The following is a 24,431-nucleotide window of genomic DNA, read 5'->3' on the forward strand; positions in this document are numbered from 1 at the left end:
GAACCTGTCACCCACCCAGGCGTTTGTAACTAAAAGAGCCACCTTGTGCAGCAGTAATGCTGCATTCTGACAAGGTGGCTCTTTTAGTTCGGGTCCCTGGCACTGCTGAAAGAATCGTTTTTGAAATTTGTCCCTCATACTGTGAAATTGCCACGGGGCAGGTCTTTCCCCCCTAATCCAGACGCCTCACAGCTGTCAATCATGGCCTCTGCGCGCCGAGTGCCGCCTCCTCTTCCTTCATTAGCGTCCCCGGTGACTGCACTGTAAGTTCGAAGGGCAGCGCAACTGTGCATGCCCGAAAAAAAAAAAAGTAACTGCGCAGGTGCCGGGGACGCTAATGAAGGAAGAGGAGGTGGCGCCCGGTGCGCAGAGGCCATGATTGACGGCTGTGAGGCATCTGGATTAGGGGGGAAAGACCTGCCCCCATGACGATTTCACAGTATGAGGGACAAATTTCTAAAACAATTCTTTCAGCAGTGCCAGGGACCCGAACTAAAAGAGCCACCTTGTCAGAATGCAGCATTACTGCTGCACAAGGTGGCTATTTTAGTTACAAACGTCTGGGGGGTGAAAGGTTCCCTTTAAAGGAAAATTTTACTTGGCGGCTTAAACCATTTGGTCTTGCCATGCAACAAGTCCATTATCAGAAACAAAATAAGCAGCAAACTTATCCCTCATCTGAGCAACTTCCACTGTAGTCCGCAGAGGGTAATCATGGTAATCATGCAATGAAACAGGTTCCTCAGGTTCTAAGTTTGGTCTCTCTTTTACCAGGATGTAGTTGTGCAGAAGAACACAAGCTTTCACAACCTCATCAATAGTCTCAATTTTTAGATTAATGGATGTTCCCAAAATGCGCCATTTAGAAACCAGCAATCCAAAGGCACACTCAACAGTTCTTCTTGCCCTTGTCTGTTGGTAGTTATAAATCTTTTTTTGTGTGATTTAAGTCCCTACTTGAGTACAGTTTGATGAGGTTGGCACACATTTGGAATGCTTCATCCCCAATCACAACAAACGGCATTGGCGGTCCTTCAGTGTTGGGAAGAGGTTGTGACTGTGGAAAATTAAAATTATTCCCATATAAACGTTGGCCCTTATCAGAGGTTTTGAAAGTCTGTGAGTCATTTCCTCGTCCATATAAGCCAATGTCCACGGCGACAAATCTACACTCAGCATCTGCAATCGCCATTAGAACAATGGAAAAGTATTTTTTATAATTGAAATATTCAGTTCCACTTTCTGATTTCAGAATCCAAATGTGTTTGCCGTCCACAGCCCCCACACAGTTAGGAAAATTACAAATGTACTTGAATTTTTCAGCATTTTCAAGCCATATTTCAGTTGTGGGTTGGGAAAGGAATTATTGCAGTAGAACCTCACCTAAAGCACGGCAGATGTCTCCAATAGTCCCAGAAAGTGTTGACACTCCAATCCTGAATTGAAGCTGGAGGGATGACAAGGTCTCTCCGGTAGCCAGGAATCTGCGGAACAGAAAATGAGAAAAAAAAATATCAGTACATGGCTTTTAGAAAAATCATATTAATGACAGGTGTTTCTTTTTCCAAATTACATACCTCAGGGTAACCAAGAGATGTTCCTCAGCAGGAATTGCTTGATGGAACTGTGTGTCCTGCCTGGCGATGGATCCTTGGACACGTAGCAGCAGGTCATCGAAGCTCTGTTCCGACATCCTCGTGTAGTCAAAAAACTTCTGAGGGTTTGCACGCAGCTCTGCATACAAAGAGTGGTAGGCTCCATGGCTCTCTCGGAGTTCAAGGATGAGGTGTTGCCATTAGCGACAACGACGTCTTCTCCGTCTTTCTCTTCTTCTTTGTTCTTGACAAGCCACAGCAAAGGCAGCAGCCAATTTCAATTGTAAATCCAGATCTTCATAAAAGCTGTCCATGTCAAGATCCATCTTGCAGCTTGATATAGCAGCCAAAGACGAGGATTTCATCAGTGCAGTGGGTCTCTATACTGTATATAGAAATCCCATGAGACACGCCTACTAGGTGTCTGATGTCAAGGAAAAGCTACTGTGAAGCATTGGAAATATCTAACGCATATGCATAAACAACGCAAACGCATGCCAAAAAGCATACAAATGCATGCACACGCAGCTTTTTTTGGCATCATGCGTAAGATGATGTGGATAAAAACGCTGCGTAAGCATGTGTTTGCATGCATTTGCACATGCAGATGATACGCTGCGCACATTTACGCAAATGTGAACTTAGCCTAAGTAATAACAAAGTACCATAAGTAAATTTATTCTAAAGTAAGCCAATGAAAATCACATACAATAGATTTATAAATAGGTAAACATACAAGTAAGCTAAGACTGTAGAGTTGATCCCTGCCACCCCAACGCATGTTTCGTGGCAACTACTTCAGGAGGCGTATTGTATTGTATTGTATATAGTATTGCAATATATAGTGAAATGATGGCTTCATAACCAAGATGGTAACCATGGGGTCCTTGAGCAGGCCCCCCGTCTTTTATGTTAACACATCAGGACCCCATCACATGTAAATGGCGCCATCACAAATCAGAGCAGTGCAAGTGTATTACACAACTGGCATGGGTTGCATGTAGAGCGGGCTCAACTTATGAGCTCCCTACACACATGCAGACCAGACAGACGTACTGTACCATTCATTAACACCAAGGAGCTAAAGGCTACAGACAAATCAGCAGCGCATGCACACGGAATCTGAAGTTTTCCTCGTTGCCGTATTGTATTTTTGTTATATCTAACATGAGCAATTCAATAAATAATAATACTGTATTAAATAATTGCTATTTAGATAATCCTCTGATTAAAATGCTCTCATTTATTTCTTGCAGAATATATAGAAATTATTTTTTTTTTGCAATTTACTGAATGATGCTCAATTCAAAAGGCAGAAGTCTTGACTTTTTATTTTTAAATGGAACCTGTCATCTGAAAAAACACTATTATTTGCAGACATGGGGTTAATCTTCAGGTTAATAATGTTGTAAACTTGCCAGACACAGGTTTTAGACCCACGCTGTTGGGAGGAAATTAACTTTATTCCCTGGCAGTGTTTCAGTTTCAGTCATGGGGTGGCGTTGGTGCGGGTTCAGCCATGGCTCTGTGTATAGAGAGTGGGGGCTGTAACTGCGTTCCTGGCACTGACTGAAAGCCACCTACCATTAGGGCCGGCAGCGTTGGTCTAAGTGCTGGCACTGGTCAGGTTCACAACACTATTTCCCTGCAGATTAATCCCATATCTGCAGGTTAATCATGCAGGTTAATGACGTTTTTTCAGGTGACAGGTTCCCTTTCAACTATTTTTCCTTACTACTTAGGCTGGTTTCACATTTGCGTTTTTTGCCGCTGCGTTTTAGCGCAAAAAAACGCATGCATTTTTTTTCCTATATTTAACATTAAAAACGCATGCATTTTTTTGTATGTGTTTTGCCGCGTTTGACGACGCATGCGTCGTTTCTATGCTTGCATTTTGTTGTGGAAATGCAACATGTAGTAATTTCTAGAGGTGTTTTTTTGCCGCAAAAAAGTATTGCTGTCTATGTAAACGCATGCGTTTTTAAGCACATGCGTTTGGTTGCGTTTTTAAACGCATGCGTTTCCATAGAAAAAAAACAAGAATACACACTGATAAGCCATCCCCCACCATCAAGCTGATAAAGGGATCCAAACCCTAACCCTAACCCCAACCCTAACCCTAGGGATCCTAACCCTAACCCTACCCCTAACCCTATCCCCAACCCTAGCTATTTCTATTTATAGTGGGTTTTCTTGTTGATTTTGATGATTGGCAGCTGTTACACACTTCTCAGCATGCGTTTCAAAAACGCAAACGCAGGAAAAAACGCATGTAAACGCGGCAAAAACAAAAACAGAGTTTGCACGCGTTTACATGCGTTTTTTTCACCACCTGCGTTTGCGTTTTAAACGCTGCTTTTTAAACGCAAATGTGAAACTAGCCTCACAGCAATATAGTCATGGGGTAGTTATGACCCTATGAACGGGTAGGACAGATTTAATAAGTAAACAAAATAAAACATCCTCTTCCCACACTATAAAGACCCCTCAAGTTCCACACACTCTGAGTTACATTATGATATATAAAAAAAGAACAAAAGGGCAGTGATGCTTGTGCTGCTGTTGCGACTAAGGGAAAACAGATTTCCAATAAAAAAGGCTTTCCCTATAAACAAACTAGCAGCACAATCGGTTAACAATGAAAGGCTATGTGTACACGTTCAGGATTTTTCACGTTTTTTTCGGCCGTTTTCTGAGGAAAGAACGTTTAAAAAAAGCATACATAAGCATCCCATCATTTTTAATGCACTCTGCAATTTTTCCGCGAAAAAAACGCATCGCGGTAAAAAACGCAGCATGTTAATTAATTTTGCAGATTTTTTGCGGTTTAATGCATTGGGAAGCTCTGGAAAAAACCGCGCAAAAAACGCACAAAAACCATGAAAAAAAACGCAAAAAAAAAAACCGCATGCGGATTTCATGCAGAAAAAGTCAGGTTTTGTTCAGGAAAATTCTGCAGAAAATCCTGACATGTGCACATAGCCAAAAAGTAACTTATAAATTGTCACGCTGGTAACTCACACTCCTCCACAGCACTGTCCTACTCACTGTGTGTGCAGCTCTGCTCCTCCCAGTGTATGACCATCTCGCCAAGTTGTCTTTACAAACACTTCCAGCTCTGCTACATCTCCTGTTGCTGGAGAGCCTCCACCCGGTTATAGGAAGACATGGCCAAACTCTGCAGGGATTTATAACAACTGCGTGCTGCAAAGTTTGTCTTCCCTGGCCTATCCCCTGCCAGCAGTGCATACAGTATATCCATAAATTATATTTTTAATGTAGATTTGTATTCTATATGTTAGCTTATTTTTATCCCTACACATTGTTCCTTCTTTAGGTCATCTGCAGTGCCTACATAAAATTATCTATAATGCTTCTATAATGAAAGCCACAGTGCCTACATAATAAGTTTAAATTTTACTTCTGATCCTAGTCTGAACTCTATCAGAGATCAATCCAGGAAAGTGGTAATATATCAACCTCGTTTTATGAGACTCCCAGACATTTCAGATGAAGAAACAAGTTTTTCTTTAAAAATAATTTGTCAGCAGGTTTTTGCTATATGATCTGAAGACAGCAGGGGTTAGAGGCTGAAACACAGAATTCAAGGATGTGTCACTTGTCAAAGTGTGCGCTGTTGTTTGCTAACTGTGAAGCATTTATCACTAAGAGATTAACACTGCCGGACTAGTCCAGCAACTGAGAACTTTGTACATGGAGAGCCTGGTATGGGCGGGGGCAGCTTTCTCAGCTCTTGTTCATTCTAAATCTAAAAGGTCTGATTGTATCAGAACGGCTGCACCCAGTAAACTAAGTGATGCATCATTGGATTCAGCTTCTCTTTGCCTACATCATAAAGCTGTCAGATGAGGTAGCAAAAACCTGCTGACAGATTTTCTTTTAGGCTGTGTGCCCATGCTGCGTTTTTTATGCGTTTTTTATGCGTTTCCGACGCGTTTTTTGCCGCAGCGGAAGCGCTTAAAAAAACTCTTAAACGCATTCCCATGCAATCCAATGGGATTCCGCAGTTGCTGTGCCCATGCTGTGGATTTTCCCGCTGCGGAATCGCATAGCGGTAAAATCCGCAGCATGTTCATTATGTCTGCGGAATCGTGGCAATTTCCCCGCCATAGGATTGCATTGAAACACTCACTTTACGCATGTGGCTATGCCCACCATGCGTAAAGTGAGCGCTTCATGTGCGGATGGTACCCAGGGTTTGGAGGAGAGGAGACTCTCCTTCAGGCCCTGGGTACAATATTCCTGTAAAAAAAAGAATTAAAATAAAAAATAGGGATATACTTACCTTCTGATGGCCCCCGGAGTCCTCCCGGCTCTCAGCGGTGCACGGGCGGCTTCCATTACCAGGAATGCATTGCGCGAATCACCTGAGATGACGTCGTGACGTCACAAAGGTCCTTCGTGCAAAGCATCCCTGGGAACGGAACGTACCGGGAGAGCCACTGAGGAGATCGGGGGCCGGCGGAAGGTGAGAATAACCATATTTTTAATTTTTTTTATTATTTTTTATCTTTTACTATTGATGCTGCATAGGCAGAATAAATAGTAAAAAGTTGGTCACACTTCTCAAGCACATAGCCTAAGAGCAGTTTCTTAAGGAATGACTGATCAAAATATTATATATTATATTACTATATTATATATTATTAATTATATTACTATTATTCATGCATCTGTTATTTCACTTAAAAGCTCTCAACAATGCAGGACTGTGGTATAAAAGGTAAATCAATGGCTTCATTGTAGAATTAGCTATTATCATAGTCAAAGGCCTTTGGAATATAAAAAAAAATATAGACAGGCATTACCTATTGCTTCTAAACTATGCAGATAAAGAAAGAACACCTACGTTTTCAAGGAATCTAGCAGTCTCTGCATGGTAGGAGATGAAGTGGATTTCTTACTTTGGCTAAGAGACTCTCTTTCTCCATCAGGTGATTTCTTTGTAAAATGGATAAAAAGAAAATATATAATATTTAATACTGACCAAGAAAAAAAGAAAAAAATGAAATTAAAGTTTCAAATGTTAACATGGCCTGTGGTACACCTGCAGGTGAATGCAGCAATAGATTGTTTTCCAGCTCTTTGGAGACAAATTGTCTTGTCTTTGAAATTATTCAGTATATCTGTCACGGGTTTACCAAAGCACAGAGGGGCCAGAAGACCGCAGCGTCTGATTTTATGTACTACTCAATGATTAGAAGCACTTCTTTATATTAAATGGTGCAAGTTTCTGTTAGCAGTGCAGGGGTTAAACTGACAACCTAGGGTCTCTGAAGCCTTTCTGCTTGGATGATCTCCGCTGTTCAGTATTGGCCACTCCTCTCTGCTATACAGGTCCTTCTCAAAAAATTAGCATATAGTGTTAAATGTCATGATCTCAATGGCAAGAGAACATAGCATCAGCATATATAGGAACTAGCTCTTGGAAGATGGGAACTGAGCTGACCATGAACTAAACCTAACACACAACTAGCAGTGGCCGGGTAGCATGCCTACGTTGATTCTAGATGCCCAGCACCAGCCGGAGGACTAAATAATGCTAGCAGAGGAAAATAAGTCCTAGCTCACCTCTAGAGAAATACCCCGAAAGGAGACAGAGGCCCCCCACATGTATTGGCGGTGAATTAAGATGAAATAACAAAACGTAGTATGAAAATAGGTTTAGCAAATTTGAGGTCCACTTACTACATAGCAGAAGACAGAAAGAACACTTTCATGGTCAGCTAAAAACCCTATCAAAACACCATCCAGAAATTACTTTAAAACTCTGGCATTAACTCATAACACCAGAGTGGCAATTCCTGTTCACAAGAGCTTTCCAGACACAGTAACGAAACTACAGCTGTGAACTGGAACAAAAATGCAAAAACAAACATGGACAAAAGTCCAACTTATCTAGTAGTTGTCTAGGAGCAGGAACAAGCACAGAGAGGCTTCTGATAACATTGTTGACCGGCAAGCAACTAACAAAGCAGCAAGGTTATATAGCGACTCCCACATCTTGATGGGAACAGGTGAACAGAGAAGATGAAGACACCAGTTCAATTCCACCAGTAGCCACCGGGGGAGCCCAGAATCCAAATTCACAACAGTACCCCCCCCTCAAGGAGGGGGCACCGAACCCTCACCAGAACCACCAGGGCGATCAGGATGGGCCCTATGAAAGGCACGAACCAGATCAGAGGCATGAACATCAGATGCATTCACCCAAGAATTATCCTCCTGGCCGTATCCCTTCCACTTGACCAGATACTGGAGTCTCCGTCTGGAAACACGAGAGTCCAAGATTTTCTCCACAACGTACTCCAACTCACCCTCAACCAACACCGGAGCAGGAGGCTCAACGGAAGGCACAACCGGTACCTCATACCTGCGCAATAATGACCGATGAAAAACGTTATGAATAGAAAAGGATGCAGGGAGGTCCAAACGGAAGGAAACAGGGTTAAGAATCTCCAATATCTTATACGGGCCGATGAACCGAGGCTTAAACTTAGGAGAAGAGACCCTCATAGGGACAAAACGAGAAGACAACCACACCAAATCCCCAACACAAAGCCGAGGACCAACACGACGGTGGCGGTTGGCAAAAAGCTGAGTCTTCTCCTGGGACAACCTCAAATTGTCCACCACCTGCCCCCAGATCTGATGCAATCTCTCCACCACAGCATCCACTCCAGGACAATCCGAAGATTCCACCTGACCAGAGGAAAATCGAGGATGAAACCCCGAATTACAGAAAAATGGGGACACCAAAGTGGCAGAGCTGGCCCGATTATTGAGAGCGAACTCCGCCAATGGCAAAAAAGCAACCCAATCATCCTGGTCAGCAGACACAAAACACCTCAGATATGTCTCCAGGGTCTGATTAATCCGCTCGGTCTGGCCATTCGTCTGAGGATGGAAAGCGGACGAAAAAGATAAATCTATGCCCATCCTAGCACAGAATGCCCGCCAAAATCTAGACACGAATTGAGTCCCTCTGTCAGAAACGATATTCTCAGGAATACCATGCAAACGAACAACATTTTGAAAAAACAGAGGAACCAACTCGGAAGAAGAAGGCAACTTGGGCAGAGGAACCAAATGGACCATCTTAGAGAAACGGTCACACACCACCCAGATGACAGACATCTTCTGAGAAACAGGCAGATCTGAAATAAAATCCATCGAGATGTGCGTCCAAGGCCTCTTAGGAATAGGCAAGGGCAACAATAATCCACTAGCCCGAGAACAACAAGGCTTGGCCCGAGCACAAACGTCACAAGACTGCACAAAGCCTCGCACATCTCGTGACAGGGAAGGCCACCAGAAGGACCTTGCCACCAAATCCCTGGTACCAAAAATGCCAGGATGACCTGCCAACGCAGAAGAATGAACCTCAGAGATTACTCTACTGGTCCAATCATCAGGAACAAACAGTTTATCAGGTGGGCAACGATCCGGTCTATCCGCCTGAAACTCCTGCAAGGCCCGCCGCAGGTCTGGAGAAACGGCTGACAATACCACTCCATCCTTAAGGATACCTGTGGGCTCAGAGTTACCAGGCGAGTCAGGCTCAAAACTCCTAGAAAGGGCATCCGCCTTAACATTCTTAGAACCCGGTAGGTATGACACCACAAAATTAAACCGAGAGAAAAATAATGACCAGCGCGCCTGTCTAGGATTCAGGCGCCTGGCGGTCTCAAGATAAATCAAATTTTTGTGGTCCGTCAATACCACCACCTGATGTCTGGCCCCCTCAAGCCAATGGCGCCACTCCTCAAAAGCCCACTTCATGGCCAAAAGCTCCCGATTCCCAACATCATAATTCCGCTCAGCGGGCGAAAATTTACGGGAAAAGAAGGCACAAGGCCTCATCACGGAGCAGTCAGAACTTTTCTGCGACAACACTGCCCCAGCTCCGATCTCAGAAGCGTCGACCTCAACCTGAAAAGGTAGAGCAACATCAGGCTGACGCAACACAGGGGCAGAGGAAAAACGGCGCTTAAGCTCCCGAAAGGCCTCCACAGCATCAGGGGACCAATCAGCAACATCAGCACCCTTCTTAGTCAAATCGGTCAATGGCTTAGCAATATCCGAAAAACCAGCAATAAATCGACGATAAAAGTTAGCAAAGCCCAAAAATTTCTGAAGACTCTTAAGAGAAGAGGGCTGCGTCCAATCACAAATAGCTTGAACCTTGACAGGATCCATTTCAATGGAAGAGGGGGAAAAAATATATCCCAAAAAGGAAATCCTCTGTACCCCAAAAACACACTTAGAACCCTTCACACACAAAGAATTAGACCGCAAAACCTGAAAAACTCTCCTGACTTGCTGGACATGAGAGTCCCAGTCATCCGAAAAAATCAGAATATCATCCAGATACACAATCATAAATTTATCCAAATAATCGCGAAAAATATCATGCATAAAGGACTGGAAAACTGACGGAGCATTTGAAAGACCAAAAGGCATCACTAAATACTCAAAGTGGCCCTCGGGCGTATTAAATGCGGTTTTCCACTCATCCCCCTGCCTGATTCGCACCAAATTATACGCCCCACGAAGGTCAATCTTAGAGAACCACTTGGCCCCCTTTATGCGAGCAAACAAATCAGTCAGCAACGGCAATGGGTATTGATATTTAACAGTGATTTTATTCAAAAGCCGATAATCAATACATGGTCTCAAAGAGCCGTCTTTTTTTGACACAAAGAAAAAACCGGCTCCTAAGGGAGATGACGATGGACGAATATGTCCCTTTTCCAAGGACTCCTTTATATATTCTCGCATAGCAGCATGTTCAGGCACAGACAGATTAAATAAACGACCCTTTGGGTATTTACTACCCGGGATTAAATCTATGGCACAATCGCACTCTCGGTGCGGAGGTAACGAACCAAGCTTGGATTCTTCAAAGACGTCACGATAGTCAGACAGGAACTCAGGAATTTCAGAGGGAATAGATGATGAAATGGAAACCACAGGTACATCCCCATGAGCCCCCTTACATCCCCAGCTCAACACAGACATAGCTCTCCAGTCGAGGACTGGGTTGTGAGATTGCAGCCAAGGCAATCCTAGCACCAAATCATCATGTAGATTATACAGCACCAGAAAGCGAATAATCTCCTGGTGATCCGGATTAATACGCATAGTTACTTGTGTCCAGTATTGTGGTTTATTATTAGCCAATGGGGTGGAGTCAATCCCCTTCAGAGGAATAGGAGTCTCCAAAGGCTCTAAATCATACCCACAGCGTTTGGCAAAGGACCAATCCATAAGACTCAAAGCGGCGCCAGAGTCGACATAGGCGTCCGTGGTAATAGATGACAAAGAGCAAATCAGGGTCACAGATAGAATAAACTTAGACGGTGAGGTGCAAATGGAAACAGATTTACCAAGCTTTTTAGTGCGTTTAGAGCATGCTGATATAACATGAGTAGAATCACCACAATAGAAACACAACCCATTTTTACGTCTAAAATTCTGCCGCTCGCTTCGGGACAGAATTCTATCACACTGCATACTCTCTGGCGACTTCTCAGTGGACACCGCCAGATGGTGCACTGGTTTGCGCTCCCGCAAACGCCTATCGATCTGAATAGCCATTGTCATGGACTCATTCAGACCCGCAGGCACAGGGAACCCCACCATAACATCCTTAATGGCATCAGAGAGACCCTCTCTGAAAGTCGCCGCCAGGGCGCACTCATTCCACTGAGTAAGCACAGACCATTTACGGAATCTTTGGCAGTAAATTTCCGCTTCATCTTGCCCCTGAGATAGGGACATCAAAGTTTTTTCTGCCTGAAGCTCCAAATGAGGTTCGTCATAAAGCAACCCCAAGGCCAGAAAAAACGCATCCACATTGAGCAACGCAGGATCCCCTGGTGTCAATGAAAAAGCCCAGTCTTGAGGGTCGCCCCGGAGCAAGGAAATCACAATCCTGACCTGCTGTGCAGGGTCTCCGGCAGAGCGAGATTTCAGGGACAAAAATAATTTGCAATTATTTCGAAAATTCTGAAACCCAGATCTATTCCCCGAGAAAAATTCCGGCAAAGGAATTCTCGACTCAGATACAGGTGCATGACAAACAAAATCTTGCAAATTTTGTACCCTCGTGGCGAGATTATTCAAACCTGCAGTTACACTCTGAAGATCCATTACAAACAGGTGGACACAGAGCCATTCAAGGGTTAAGAGGAGGTAAGAAGCAGCTAGACAGCAATTAAGGGCTAGACAGCAAAACTCTGAAGGGAAAAAAAAAAAAAAAGAAAAAAAAAAAATTTCCCTTAAACACTTCTCTATCTCCTGCTTCAGCCCAAACAATTAACACTTTGTGGGCCGGTCAAACTGTCATGATCTCAATGGCAAGAGAACATAGCATCAGCATATATAGGAACTAGCTCTTGGAAGATGGGAACTGAGCTGACCATGAACTAAACCTAACACACAACTAGCAGTGGCCGGGTAGCATGCCTACGTTGATTCTAGATGCCCAGCACCAGCCGGAGGACTAAATAATGCTAGCAGAGGAAAATAAGTCCTAGCTCACCTCTAGAGAAATACCCCGAAAGGAGACAGAGGCCCCCCACATGTATTGGCGGTGAATTAAGATGAAATAACAAAACGTAGTATGAAAATAGGTTTAGCAAATTTGAGGTCCACTTACTACATAGCAGAAGACAGAAAGAACACTTTCATGGTCAGCTAAAAACCCTATCAAAACACCATCCAGAAATTACTTTAAAACTCTGGCATTAACTCATAACACCAGAGTGGCAATTCCTGTTCACAAGAGCTTTCCAGACACAGTAACGAAACTACAGCTGTGAACTGGAACAAAAATGCAAAAACAAACATGGGCAAAAGTCCAACTTATCTAGTAGTTGTCTAGGAGCAGGAACAAGCACAGAGAGGCTTCTGATAACATTGTTGACCGGCAAGCAACTAACAAAGCAGCAAGGTTATATAGCGACTCCCACATCTTGATGGGAACAGGTGAACAGAGAAGATGAAGACACCAGTTCAATTCCACCAGTAGCCACCGGGGGAGCCCAGAATCCAAATTCACAACAGTTAAATTTCATTATTTACCATAATGTAATGATTACAATTAAACTTTCATATATTATAGATTCATTATCCACCAACTGAAATTTGTCAGGTCTTTTATTGTTTTAATACTGATGATTTTGGCATACAACTCCTGATAACCCAAAAAACCTGTCTCAATAAATTAGCATATCAAGAAAAGGTTCTCTAAACGACCTATTACCCTAATCTTCTGAATCAACTAATTAACTCTAAACACATGCAAAAGATACCTGAGGCTTTTAAAAACTCCCTGCCTGGTTCATTACTCAAAACCCCCATCATGGGTAAGACTAGCGACCTGACAGATGTCAAGAAGGCCATCATTGACACCCTCAAGCAAGAGGGTAAGACCCAGAAAGAAATTTCTCAACAAATAGGCTGTTCCCAGAGTGCTGTATCAAGGCACCTCAATGGTAAGTCTGTTGGAAGGAAACAATGTGGCAGAAAACGCTGTACAACGAGAAGAGGTGACCGGACCCTGAGGAAGATTGTGGAGAAGGACCGATTCCAGACCTTGGGGAACCTGAGGAAGCAGTGGACTGAGTCTGGTGTGGAAACATCCAGAGCCACCGTGCACAGGCGTGTGCAGGAAATGGGCTACAGGTGCCGCATTCCCCAGGTAAAGCCACTTTTGAACCATAAACAGCGGCAGAAGCGCCTGACCTGGGCTACAGAGAAGCAGCACTGGACTGTTGCTAAGTGGTCCCAAGTACTTTTTTCTGATGAAAGCAAATTTTGCATGTCATTCGGAAATCAAGGTGCCAGAGTCTGGAGGAAGACTGGGGAGAAGGAAATGCCAAAATGCCTGAAGTCCAGTGTCAAGTACCCACAGTCAGTGATGGTGTGGGGTGCCATGTCAGCTGCTGGTGTTGGTCCACTGTGTTTCATCAAGGGCAGGGTCAATGCAGCTAGCTATCAGGAGATTTTGGAGCACTTCATGCTTCCATCGGCTGAAATGCTTTATGGAGATGAAGATTTCATTTTTCAGCACGACCTGGCACCTGCTCACAGTGCCAAAACCACTGGTAAATGGTTTACTGACCATGGTATTACTGTGCTCAATTGGCCTGCCAACTCTCCTGACCTGAACCCCATAGAGAATCTGTGGGATATTGTGAAGAGAAAGTTGAGAGACGCAAGACCCAACACTCTGGATGAGCTTAAGGCCGCTATTGAAGCATCCTGGGCCTCCATAACATCTCAGCAGTGTCACAGGCTGATTGCCTCCATGCCACGCCGCATTGAAGCAGTCATTTCTGCCAAAGGATTCCCGACCAAGTATTGAGTGCATAACTGAACATTATTATTTGATGGTTTTTTTGTTTGTTATTAAAAAACACTTTTATTTGATTGGACGGGTGAAATATGCTAATTTATTGAGACAGGTTTTTTGGGTTATCAGGAGTTGTATGCCAAAATCATCAGTATTAAAACAATAAAAGACCTGACAAATTTCAGTTGGTGGATAATGAATCTATAATATATGAAAGTTTAATTGTAATCATTACATTATGGTAAATAATGAAATTTAACACTATATGCTAATTTTTTGAGAAGGACCTGTATATACTCGCCTATGGCAATCTGGATTGACAGTGTTAGTATTGTGCTGCCTGGTATGGAGTGGAGGAATCAGTTGTTGATAGGGGCATTTGGAGTGTTTATCTGTGACTGTTGCTTGGTGTTTCTGCGGTGTGTTTAAATCCTAATCATCTCCTATTATAGAAACTGGTAATATTTAAAGCAAACTTGACAGACAACTGGATGTGTTTCTCACAATAAGAAGGAATGATAACAAACGCATTTTAATAGGGAAATGTTCCAATTCTGATGTGATATTTTAATCAGATATGTTTTAAGTGTCAAATTAATAAGAGGCCAGAAGCTGTGGTACTTCATTGAACTCTACAGCGGTGAGGATACTGTCTAGGTTTTCACTGCAGAGGTGGTTTTACATTAGAAATCATTATGAGTTATAAAAATCTTGGTGTAAAAACACAGACCAGAACCCCATCACTCTTGAGAATAGTGGTGTTCCCAAATGTAGTACCCAAACTAATTTTTTTGATAAGTCACAAGTGTCACGTTCGACGGAACCCCATTAACTAGACAGAGGTGAGTATTACCTGTTTGTCTGCTTTATATTTTCCAGATCCTTCCTTTGTCCATTCGTTCTGCTCCATCTGCTGGTGGTCTCTGATAAGCATGTAGGCTTTCTCTTGCTCTTGCTGAGTTAAACATTGCAACTCTAAGGCACGTTTCTCAATCTGAAGTAGATGCAGACTGGCTTTCAGTTCAAATAGCTTTTTCTAAAGGAGAAAAATGAATGTAAAGTTTTTTTCCGTGAATTAACTGTTTTTATTGATAGAAGTCAGTCAGTGCTGTGTGTTCTGTCTCGACATAAGGCGAGTGAAGGTATAGCTGACTGAATAGGTCCTGTGAGACCTTTTTCCTACATCCGTATCCAAGATGAGGAGCAGACAGGCCTAGCGTAGACCCAGCGTTCCTAGACTCGAAAGTAGAACATAGCGTGGGTAAAATTCAAGACTTGGTTTATTTAAACCCAGATACAAAACTAATACTTGCCAGTACAATACTGTAACTTTCGCTGACGTCAGTTGTCCAGCACAAGTGGTCCCTGTCTCACAGCAACTCAAGCTATAAAATTGCTGCAAAAAGCAGAACGGTACCCAGGGATTGGCAGTTTCATTATGAGGAAGAACACCTTTCCTTACTAATGACACTGGCAACATGCCACTGGGATGTTACTCCAGAAATCCTGTTGTAGGTTAAGTCAACTATATACGATGGGCCTTTTTCTCTGTGTAGTCGTTTTGAAGCTATGTACAGGAGACTAAGTAGCTGCAAAGGCTGTATGTTACTCCTTTGAATTGTGAAAAACTGGAAAGTGGGTCTGTACTGGAAAAAGCAGCAATTGACTAGCAGTGTGCCAAGAGAAAATTGCATTAATTTTGTGGGGTCCAGGAGTCAAGGCATCAGCTATTCTATATGAACAAACTGGGCACTTCAGGAAAGGTTAACAGGGGGAGGTCATCCTGAAGGAGCAACGTAAAGAATGAGTGAGTATGGTGGGACAGGGAAGCCCTAAAATAAGGGATCACTCCAGAGAGAAGACTTAATATTCTCCCAGATACCCCTGAGAGACACCAGAAGATCCCTTTTGCGCTTGGCACTGAGCTGAAACCTCTCCTCTCAAATTTCAGCCATGAGGAGGAGACTGTTTTAAAGGCCCAAAGCTACCTTTTCCTGTCATTGCCCTCCTGTTCGTAATCATATATATTGTTCCGTTTCTCATTTGCAGGAGAATCAAGAGACTGTCTGCTCAACTGAGCATTATGAATTTAGCCGGAGACGAGGGTTAAGGACATAAGACAAAAACAGTCCTTTACCCCAAATCCAATATCTCGTGTATATATGAAAATATTATATTTTATGTAAATAGACACACTCAGTACACAGTAAAACAAAAAAAAAACTTTGTAGAAACAATCCAGCTCACCGCAGTAGAATTCAATGGCCGTGCACGGAATGAAGTTCGTGTTAGCAGCAAATGAGCAGTATGAAAGAGGAAAATGAATCCAGCAACAGATTCATCAGTGAATAATTTCAACTGGCAGCAATATAAAAATATTACTGAAACACCAAAATCAATTTAAAAAAAAAAACGCACCAACATAAGGACATAAGTGGTTCGGGATTCTAATACCAAAAATGTCAGATCGGGATTCTACTGACATTAATACAGATTTTTCAGACTTTAATTCAGAATCCTCCTGTGCACAAGCAAGTGGGTCAAAAAACCAAAAAGGATCATACAAAATCCTCACGTGCACAAGCAAGTGGGTCAAAAAACCAACAAGGATCATACAAAAGAAAAAAAAATTCCTCTAAAATACTGTTTTAGTACGAAATGTATAATTTCCACTAGGGGTAATAGGAGAAAATGGACCCCATAATTTCTTATGCAATTTTTACCGAACATAGCAGTACCCCATACGAGGTTGTACACTACTGTTTGAACACACGGCAGTGATCAGATGGGAAGGAGCACTACTTGGCTTTTAGAACGCAGATCCCAGGTCACACCATATTGGAAACTTCACTGCTTAAGGATTTTCTTTGGGGGCGTTGTGAGTACTTTGAACCCATCGGTACCTTGCAGAATTTTATAACTTTAGGAAGTGTAAATATAATATTTTAGTGGTCAAAATATATTTTCTTATTTGATGCAAATTTGTCAGCTACACAAGGGTTAATAGGTGAAACTGGACTCCATAATTTATTGCACAATTTCTCCTGAATGCAGCGATGCCCCATATGTCCTTAGAAACAACGGATAGGCCGCATGTCAGGGATGAGAAGGAAGGAGCGCTATTTGGCTTTTGGAGCACAAATTTTGGTAGAATAGTTTACGGGCGACATTTGCAGAGCCTCTTAGGCTATGTCTCCACGTTAAGGCTACGCGGCGGTATCGCCGCAGCGGCGAAGCCGCTCTGCGCTAAGCCCCGCCCCCTTAATGGGACGCGATGGTGCCGGATGTGTACAGTACAAATCCGGGATCATCGCACCCCTCGCCATAGGGCCCTGTGATATGCCTTGCGGGGACGCTGCGTCCCCGCAAGGTGTACGGACATGCTGCGTTCTGAAAAGACGCGCAGCATGTCCGGAGTCGCAGGGCCGCCGCGTGCGGGTTTCCACGCATAGTGGAGACGGGATTTCATAAAATCCCCTCCACTATGCTGGAACATCTGGACGCTGCTTGTTTGACGCTGCAGCGTCAAACAAGCAGCGTTTACTGACCGTGGAAACATACCCTTAGTTGGCAGAACAATAGAGCCATAATAGGAATCCACAGGTGTAAAACAGCATGTGAAATCCGCACAAAAACCACAAAAAAAAAGCCGTAAATCCGCGGTAATTCCGCAGGTAATCCGCACTACGGTTTGCCTGCGGATTTACCAAAATCAGTCTGGAAAAATCCGCAGGACTTTCCGCAACATGTGCACATACCCTTAGACTTTGCTTATAGCAGGATCTAATAGGCCACCATATGCTAGGGTTATCAGACGACCTTACGGTACCATGGCAACCATTGACACCTGAGATTACGATGAAGGGTGGTCAATCTTGTCAAATGGGGTCTTTTAACCCACTTTTAACCACTTTGATGTGACTTTCACGATTGACAGTGGTATTTAAGGGGGTAATTGGCTCCGGTTCCAACACCATCAGAGGTCAATGCCGCAGGGTGTCACCTGTCATGTACAGCTCTCACCCATGGGAATTTCACCTGTGGGGGGGAGGGACACTATTCACTTATTCCAGATCCATGAGGGAACAAAGGCCATTAATGGCCGCTGTTTTAATGCGTATTTGTGGTCTGCATGATAGATCATCAATAGCAGAACAACCGGATTCTGAAACCCAGTGCCTCCACCAATCAGCTTTTTTTTTTGTTGTTTTTGCAGCTCCAGTCTCAGCTTAGCAGCCGCTGTTGACTTCTACCGCACAGCTCCAATTTCGAAAAAGTAGGAGCTTTTCAGCAGTAGCCAGTAATGGCTGCACTTAGCAGATCAATGCAAAATTTTTACATCCACCTGCCGCAGAAACAAAAAACAGCTGATTGGTGGCGGCAACGGGAGTCCGACCCCAAGTGATCTGCTATTGAGTGAAGACATATTCTGTAGGTATAGTAGGTCATCATATATCAACCCCTTTAAGCAAATGCAAATTGGCATATAGAGTGAAATGCTATTTAGATTGGCATAGGTCAGGTTCTTTTGGCTACACATGTGCACTGCCTATATGGCTAATCTATCAACGGTAATTACTTGTGCTAAATTTATCATGCAATATTTATCATACAGAAAAAAAATGACATTATCATACATTGTTTTCACAAATTTGATAACTGATAAATCTCCTCCCACAAGGAAAGTTTACATTACCTTAGTGTTCATCAGATCCTGCATGATTTGCGTTCTAGCAGGCTTCTCTGAGAGACAAGATGAAGCGTCTGTTGAATTTTTAATGGCACCATCCACTTTAGCTTTGATCTCTTCAGCACACTGAGTTACTTCCTCTGCATGTGATGTACCAGGTATGAAGTGATCTGACATTGTAATGGAAGATAAGTCCCACTTTAGGGACTGAATGTAATCTTTTAGCATCTGCTCTTCTTCATCGCTGAGCCACGGGGCATAGGGGCTGTTAAAATCACATGAAATGAGAATTTTTTTTAACTAAGTTTAAAAGTCTAAAGGTACCGTCACATTTAGCGACACTGTAGCGATCTAGACAACGATCCCGATCGCTGCAGCGTCGCTGTGTGGTCGCTGGAGAGCTGTCACACAGACAGCTCTCCAGCGACCAACTATGCGAAGTCCCCTGGTAACCAGGGTAAACATCGGGTTACTAAGCGCAGGGCCGCGCTTAGTAACCCGATGTTTACCCTGGTTACCAGCGTAAACGTAAAAAAAACAAACACTACATACTTACATTCCGGTGTCTGTCCCCCGGCGCTGTGCTTCTCTGCACTGTGTAAGCGCCAGCCGGAAAGCACAGCGGTGACGTCACCGCTGTAATCTGCTTTCCGGCCGGCGCTTACACAGTGCAGGGAAGCGGACGCCGGGGGACAGACACCGGAATGTAAGTATGTAGTGTTTGTTTTTTGTACGTTTACGCTGGTAACCAGGGTAAACATCGGGTTACTAAGCGCGGCCCTGCGCTTAGTAACCCGATGTTTACCCTGGTTACCAGTGAAGACATCGCTGGATCGGTGTCACACACGCCGATTCAGCAATGTCTACGGGAGATCCAGCGACGAAATAAAGTGCTGGCCTTCTAGCTCCGACCAACGATGGCACAGCAGGATCCTGATCGCTGCTGCCTGTCAAACTCAACGATATCGCTATCCAGGACGCTGCAACGTCACGGATCGCTAGCGATATCGTTTAGTGTGAAGGTACCTTAAGTCTAGGAACCTTCTAGCAAAGAAAACAGACCGTCTACAGTAACGCTGACAATCTCATAAAGTATAGTAGGGAAACTGATATTATTTTCTTACCTGTTTATTTTTTGCCCAGCCATTTTCTTTGATTTTAATTCTGATATATTTTCTTTTCTTCTAAATATCTTTTTTACCTCCATCAGGAACAGTTTGGTTTTAATCTCCAAGTCTTTTGGCAGCAGCCTCCAGCCTTATTTTATAAGATATAAAATAATATAGTTATAGTCAATTAAAAGTTCCAAGCATATACATTCAGTACATAAAAAATATTATTGCAAGTGTTTAGTTGTGTTGTTGCATAAAAAGATGTACACAATGTAATAATGCAGGTGCAGAGGATAGACAATTGGGTTAAAGGCCATGCTATTAAAGATGATATCAGAATAATAAGCTGCAAGACTACTTGTTGCCATTATATTTGTTGGCTATTGTTCCACCACCATATTTTCTATATGGTATGTAAACCGTAAAACACAGTATTGTCAGATGACAGATTTCCTATTAAAGTCTATAGGCACACACTAGTTGGGTTTGCTACTGTATATGATATCTATGTAACAGACTCATCCCTGCAACAAATAACAAATTACACCCTTCATTTTTTTTTTTATTGACATTGCTAATCAAGTTGAATTTTTATTTCTTTTTAGGCCAAGTTCCCACAATCATCTACAAAATCTGAGTTTCATCCCGAAAAGTAGTACAATTTTTTCTTGTTTGTCATCCACATGGAATCCATTTTTATAAAGCAGCACCTATCAATAATTTACAAGACCATTTACAGTTTCCTATGTCCAAGAATTGCAATGTATCCAAATAAATAAAATGGTAAACTGTGGCACTGTATGATTTTTTTGCGCACTCATAGATTAGAATAGGTGAGTCTCATCTGATTTGCAGAAACAATGCATGCCGTGATTTTTTTTAACATGCATATTCGGTCTGTCAAAAGAAATTGCACTGCTCCTTTGAATAAATTGGTCCGAGTGCTGTCCATTTTTTCCAGGACGGAAAATAAGGTTGTGTGAACCTGCTCTTATCTTATGAGGATAGAACTAACAATATTGCCTTGCGCTGGCGTGTACTCCGGAGGACAGAGAATGAACTTCAATCCAATATTGCGGCCAGCATGCAGCCAGCGGGTAAGGAAAGGGTGAATCAAACACCCGAAAACCCCGCCCATATGACCCAAAACTGGTCCCGCCAAATTCAGGCGACAGGTTCCCTTTAAGGCAAAAAGCATTACTGAATTAGTACCTGAGTTCAAAATGTCCCCCGATGACACCTGACCAAGCATGATTTCCTGCTTTGCTTCTGCAAGAGCCAACAACACACTGTATGTCTTCAGACATTTCTCACTATAAAAGACAAGAAGTAGGAATCACAGCATACAAGTCAGTCTTTAACCACTTAACTGTTTTCAGCACCATTTAGGGCTACCTAAAAATCATTTACATAATTTCTATACATTTATTTCAAAGAGTGCAAGACCTGCATGAGAACACCTGTATACTAAAGTGCATGTAGTGGACCGGTACTTACATGTGAAATCTGTGATCAAGTCCCCCGGCCTGCCTCCTCTACGTGCGTTTCGCTGCAACTACGTCACGCCTCCTGACGAAGTTGCAGCAAAACGTGCTTAGGGGTGGCAGGCGGGGGACTTAATCACAGATTTCACATGTAAGTACCGGTCCTCTACATGCACTTTATTATACAGATGTTCTCATGCAGGTCTTGCACTCTATGCACTTTATATTGCTTTTGCCATTGGTATTTTTTCTTGACTATAAACCACTCCCTCATATGAGAAAACATTTCCCTATCTCGGATAATGGAATGGTTGCTCTAGGGTTATTTGTGTATTTCAAAGGGCAATATTTCAGCTGTATTGTGCAACCTTACACCTGCCTTATACTATAATAATTTATTTGCTTAATCATGTATAGTGGCCTTTATAAATACATTTTATTCTTTGAATCCCCCCTTTTTGAGCCTGCTTAGTGAGTGTTGCTCTGTTTTGTAATTTATGAAATATATTCATTTGCTTAATAAAATGTATTAATATTGTTTAAATACACTCTCTGATCCCCTTCTTGCTAAAATCAGCCTAGTGGATTTTTAGTTTTTAGATAATGTATGAGGAATAAAATTAAAGGGGTTGTCTGGTCACAACATATTGACCTATCCACTGCATAGTTCATCGATATATCAGTGCGGTCCAACACTCTGCACCCTTACAGATCAGCTGTTATTTGTTCCGGCCACCGTCACATGTATAATTTGGGTACTCCTTTTTTTTTTGTTCCGTTGTGGGCTAGAGCAAATAGCATATAATCAGTGTGAGTATCAAGTGTCAGACCCCTATCAATCTGGTATTGATGCCCTTTGTTATTTTTAACTCTTTCAATACAATTACAATATTACAATAATTATAGCATCACCAATAACCCATCCGGCCCATCCCAGCCTCATGAAGACAACATTCTTCAAAGAAATGCATGTATAACAACGTGCTATACTAATAATAACATGTGTACTAATTGTAGTGTATATATTAACCACTTCCTGAAATGGCCAATTTCAGTTCTTTTTGTTTTATTCCTCTCCTTCTTCTAAAAGCCATGACTTTTTATATTTCTGAAATATAGAAAATGGACATATGAGGGCTTGGTGTTTGAGGGATGAGTTGTACTTTTGTACTTTTGAATGACAACATTCATTTAACTACATAGTGTACTGAAAAACAGGAAAAAAAATTCAAGATCGTTGAAATTGCGATGTAAAACATGCAATCTGACGTTGTTTTTTTAGGAATTGGAAAAGGGAGTTAATTTAAAATTTTATGTTTTTTTTTTCATATTTTAAAACTTTTTTCTATCTTTTCACTGTATTTCTTAGTCTCCTTAAGTAACTGGAACCTGCGAACATCTCATCGCTTGTACTACAGTATATACTGCAATACCAAAGTATTGCTGCATGTAGTAAAATTCCGGGTCTTGTTTGAAGCCGGCCACAGGGATTTTAGTAAATGGTAAAACACTGGTTACAATAAAATCATGTGATGAATTAAAAGAGGAATAGATGCTCATGACAAAAACATTGTTTCTATACAAGTCATTAGTGCAGCCACACTTAGAATGCTGTATACAATTTTGGTCTCCTGTGTATAAGGACATAGATGAATTAGAGCAACAGCCACCAAGGTTATTAAGGGAATCAGTGGACTGCAGTGCCAGGACAAGTTATGAAACATAGGGTTGCTCAGTTTGGAAAAACGAAGGCTTAGGGGTCATGTTATTACAATTTACAAATATACTGAATGAGGGAACAGTACAAAGATATTTTGTCACACACAGTGTGGGAAGTGCAAAATGAGGGGATGAGGGAAAGGAAGCCAGACTGTCTGTTGCCTCTGACACACCTGTGACATCTTTCTAATGATCTTTTCACACCTAGGCCTGCAATGTCAAGGAGGCATCCTCTACATCTAAAGCAGGAGAATCAGGACCCCCAGGTAATTTACTGGCCTTGATGACTTTTTAACCTGCGCCCCCCCCCCCCAAATGATGAACTGGTGACCCCCATCACCCACAGGAACGCTTGCAATACTCACGTTCAGTCTTGTCCCTCTTATTTAGAATAGACCCATTTTGATCATGAGGTTTGATTGTATCCACTAATTTCTTTAATATCTCAACCAGTACCTTGGTTAATACTTTTACATCTGTATTCAATAATGTAATAGGTCTATAAGCCTCTTACCCACCGGGTTGTTTCCCTTTTTTAAGCAGAAGATGATTTGACTCAAATGATTTATTAAATACTTCCAAATGTAAGGGTGGAAGAACCCTTCCTTTATATTCTATAAACTGGAAATGGAATTCTATTTGCTTCAGGAGCGGAGTTTAAAGATTTAACAGTATTTCTACGGTCCTCCTTTGAAATAAGGGCTTCAAGCAGAGCTCAATGCCTCAGATAATCCTGGGATTCCTCACAGAAAGGCTTCTATCTCTAAAACAGTAATCTCATGAGCAGAGCAATAAGGCTATGTGCACATGTAGGAAAAGAGGTGCAGAATTTTCTGCACAAAATCCGCATCTCCTGGCAGAATCCGCAGCCGCGGATTTGACGCGGTTTTTATGCGGAATTGATGCGGATTTTCAGCGGTTTTTGCCACTGCGGATTTTTAACATGGAGGGGTGCAGAAACACAGCAGATCCGCACAAAAGAAGTGACATGCACTTCTTTGAAATCCGCAGCAATTCCGCACTGATTTTTCCGCACCATTTGCACAGCTTTTTTTTTTCCCCATTGAATAACATTGTACTGTACATCACAGTGCGGATCTGCAGCGTTTCTGAGTGGAAAAATCAGCTGCGGATCCCCAGCAAATCCGCATCATGTGCACATAGCCTAAACCTCCAATCTAGGTTCAAATTCTTTCCTAATTCATTCTTCATGCAGCGTAAAGCCAACTTGCGGTGATAAGAGGTATGTTCTTGTTGTGAGGACATCATATTTCTCGGTTTACTTGCTTCACAAAAATATCTTTTGCCAGTGAAAAAAATCTTACACTGAGACTTGTGAATTAGTATCTGTTATGCATTCCCCATTTTACTGCTATTTTCCACCGGTTTTTTATCTGTACATTTTTTTCCCTTAATAATAGGGGCCTGACTTAGGATGAACTATTACGT

General features: G+C 42.4%; 1 protein-coding gene across 3 annotated transcripts in view; it reads right to left on the reverse strand.

The window, feature by feature from the left end:
- Positions 1 to 24,431, reverse strand: part of LOC143782651 (colorectal mutant cancer protein-like) — a 90,741-nt gene that overhangs the window by 13,143 nt on the left and 53,167 nt on the right. For all 3 annotated transcript variants that reach the window (XM_077270361.1, XM_077270371.1, XM_077270354.1), the window contains 5 exons: positions 20,992 to 21,092; positions 19,792 to 19,924; positions 18,674 to 18,932; positions 14,831 to 15,013; positions 6,466 to 6,557 (listed from right to left, as the gene is read on the reverse strand). In XM_077270361.1, the coding sequence (XP_077126476.1) occupies positions 6,466 to 6,557; positions 14,831 to 15,013; positions 18,674 to 18,932; positions 19,792 to 19,924; positions 20,992 to 21,092 (768 nt within the window). The remainder of the gene's footprint in view (positions 1 to 6,465; positions 6,558 to 14,830; positions 15,014 to 18,673; positions 18,933 to 19,791; positions 19,925 to 20,991; positions 21,093 to 24,431) is intronic.

This window comes from Ranitomeya variabilis, chromosome 1 (genome assembly GCF_051348905.1).
Source record: "Ranitomeya variabilis isolate aRanVar5 chromosome 1, aRanVar5.hap1, whole genome shotgun sequence".
Classification (NCBI taxonomy): Eukaryota; Metazoa; Chordata; class Amphibia; order Anura; family Dendrobatidae; genus Ranitomeya; species Ranitomeya variabilis.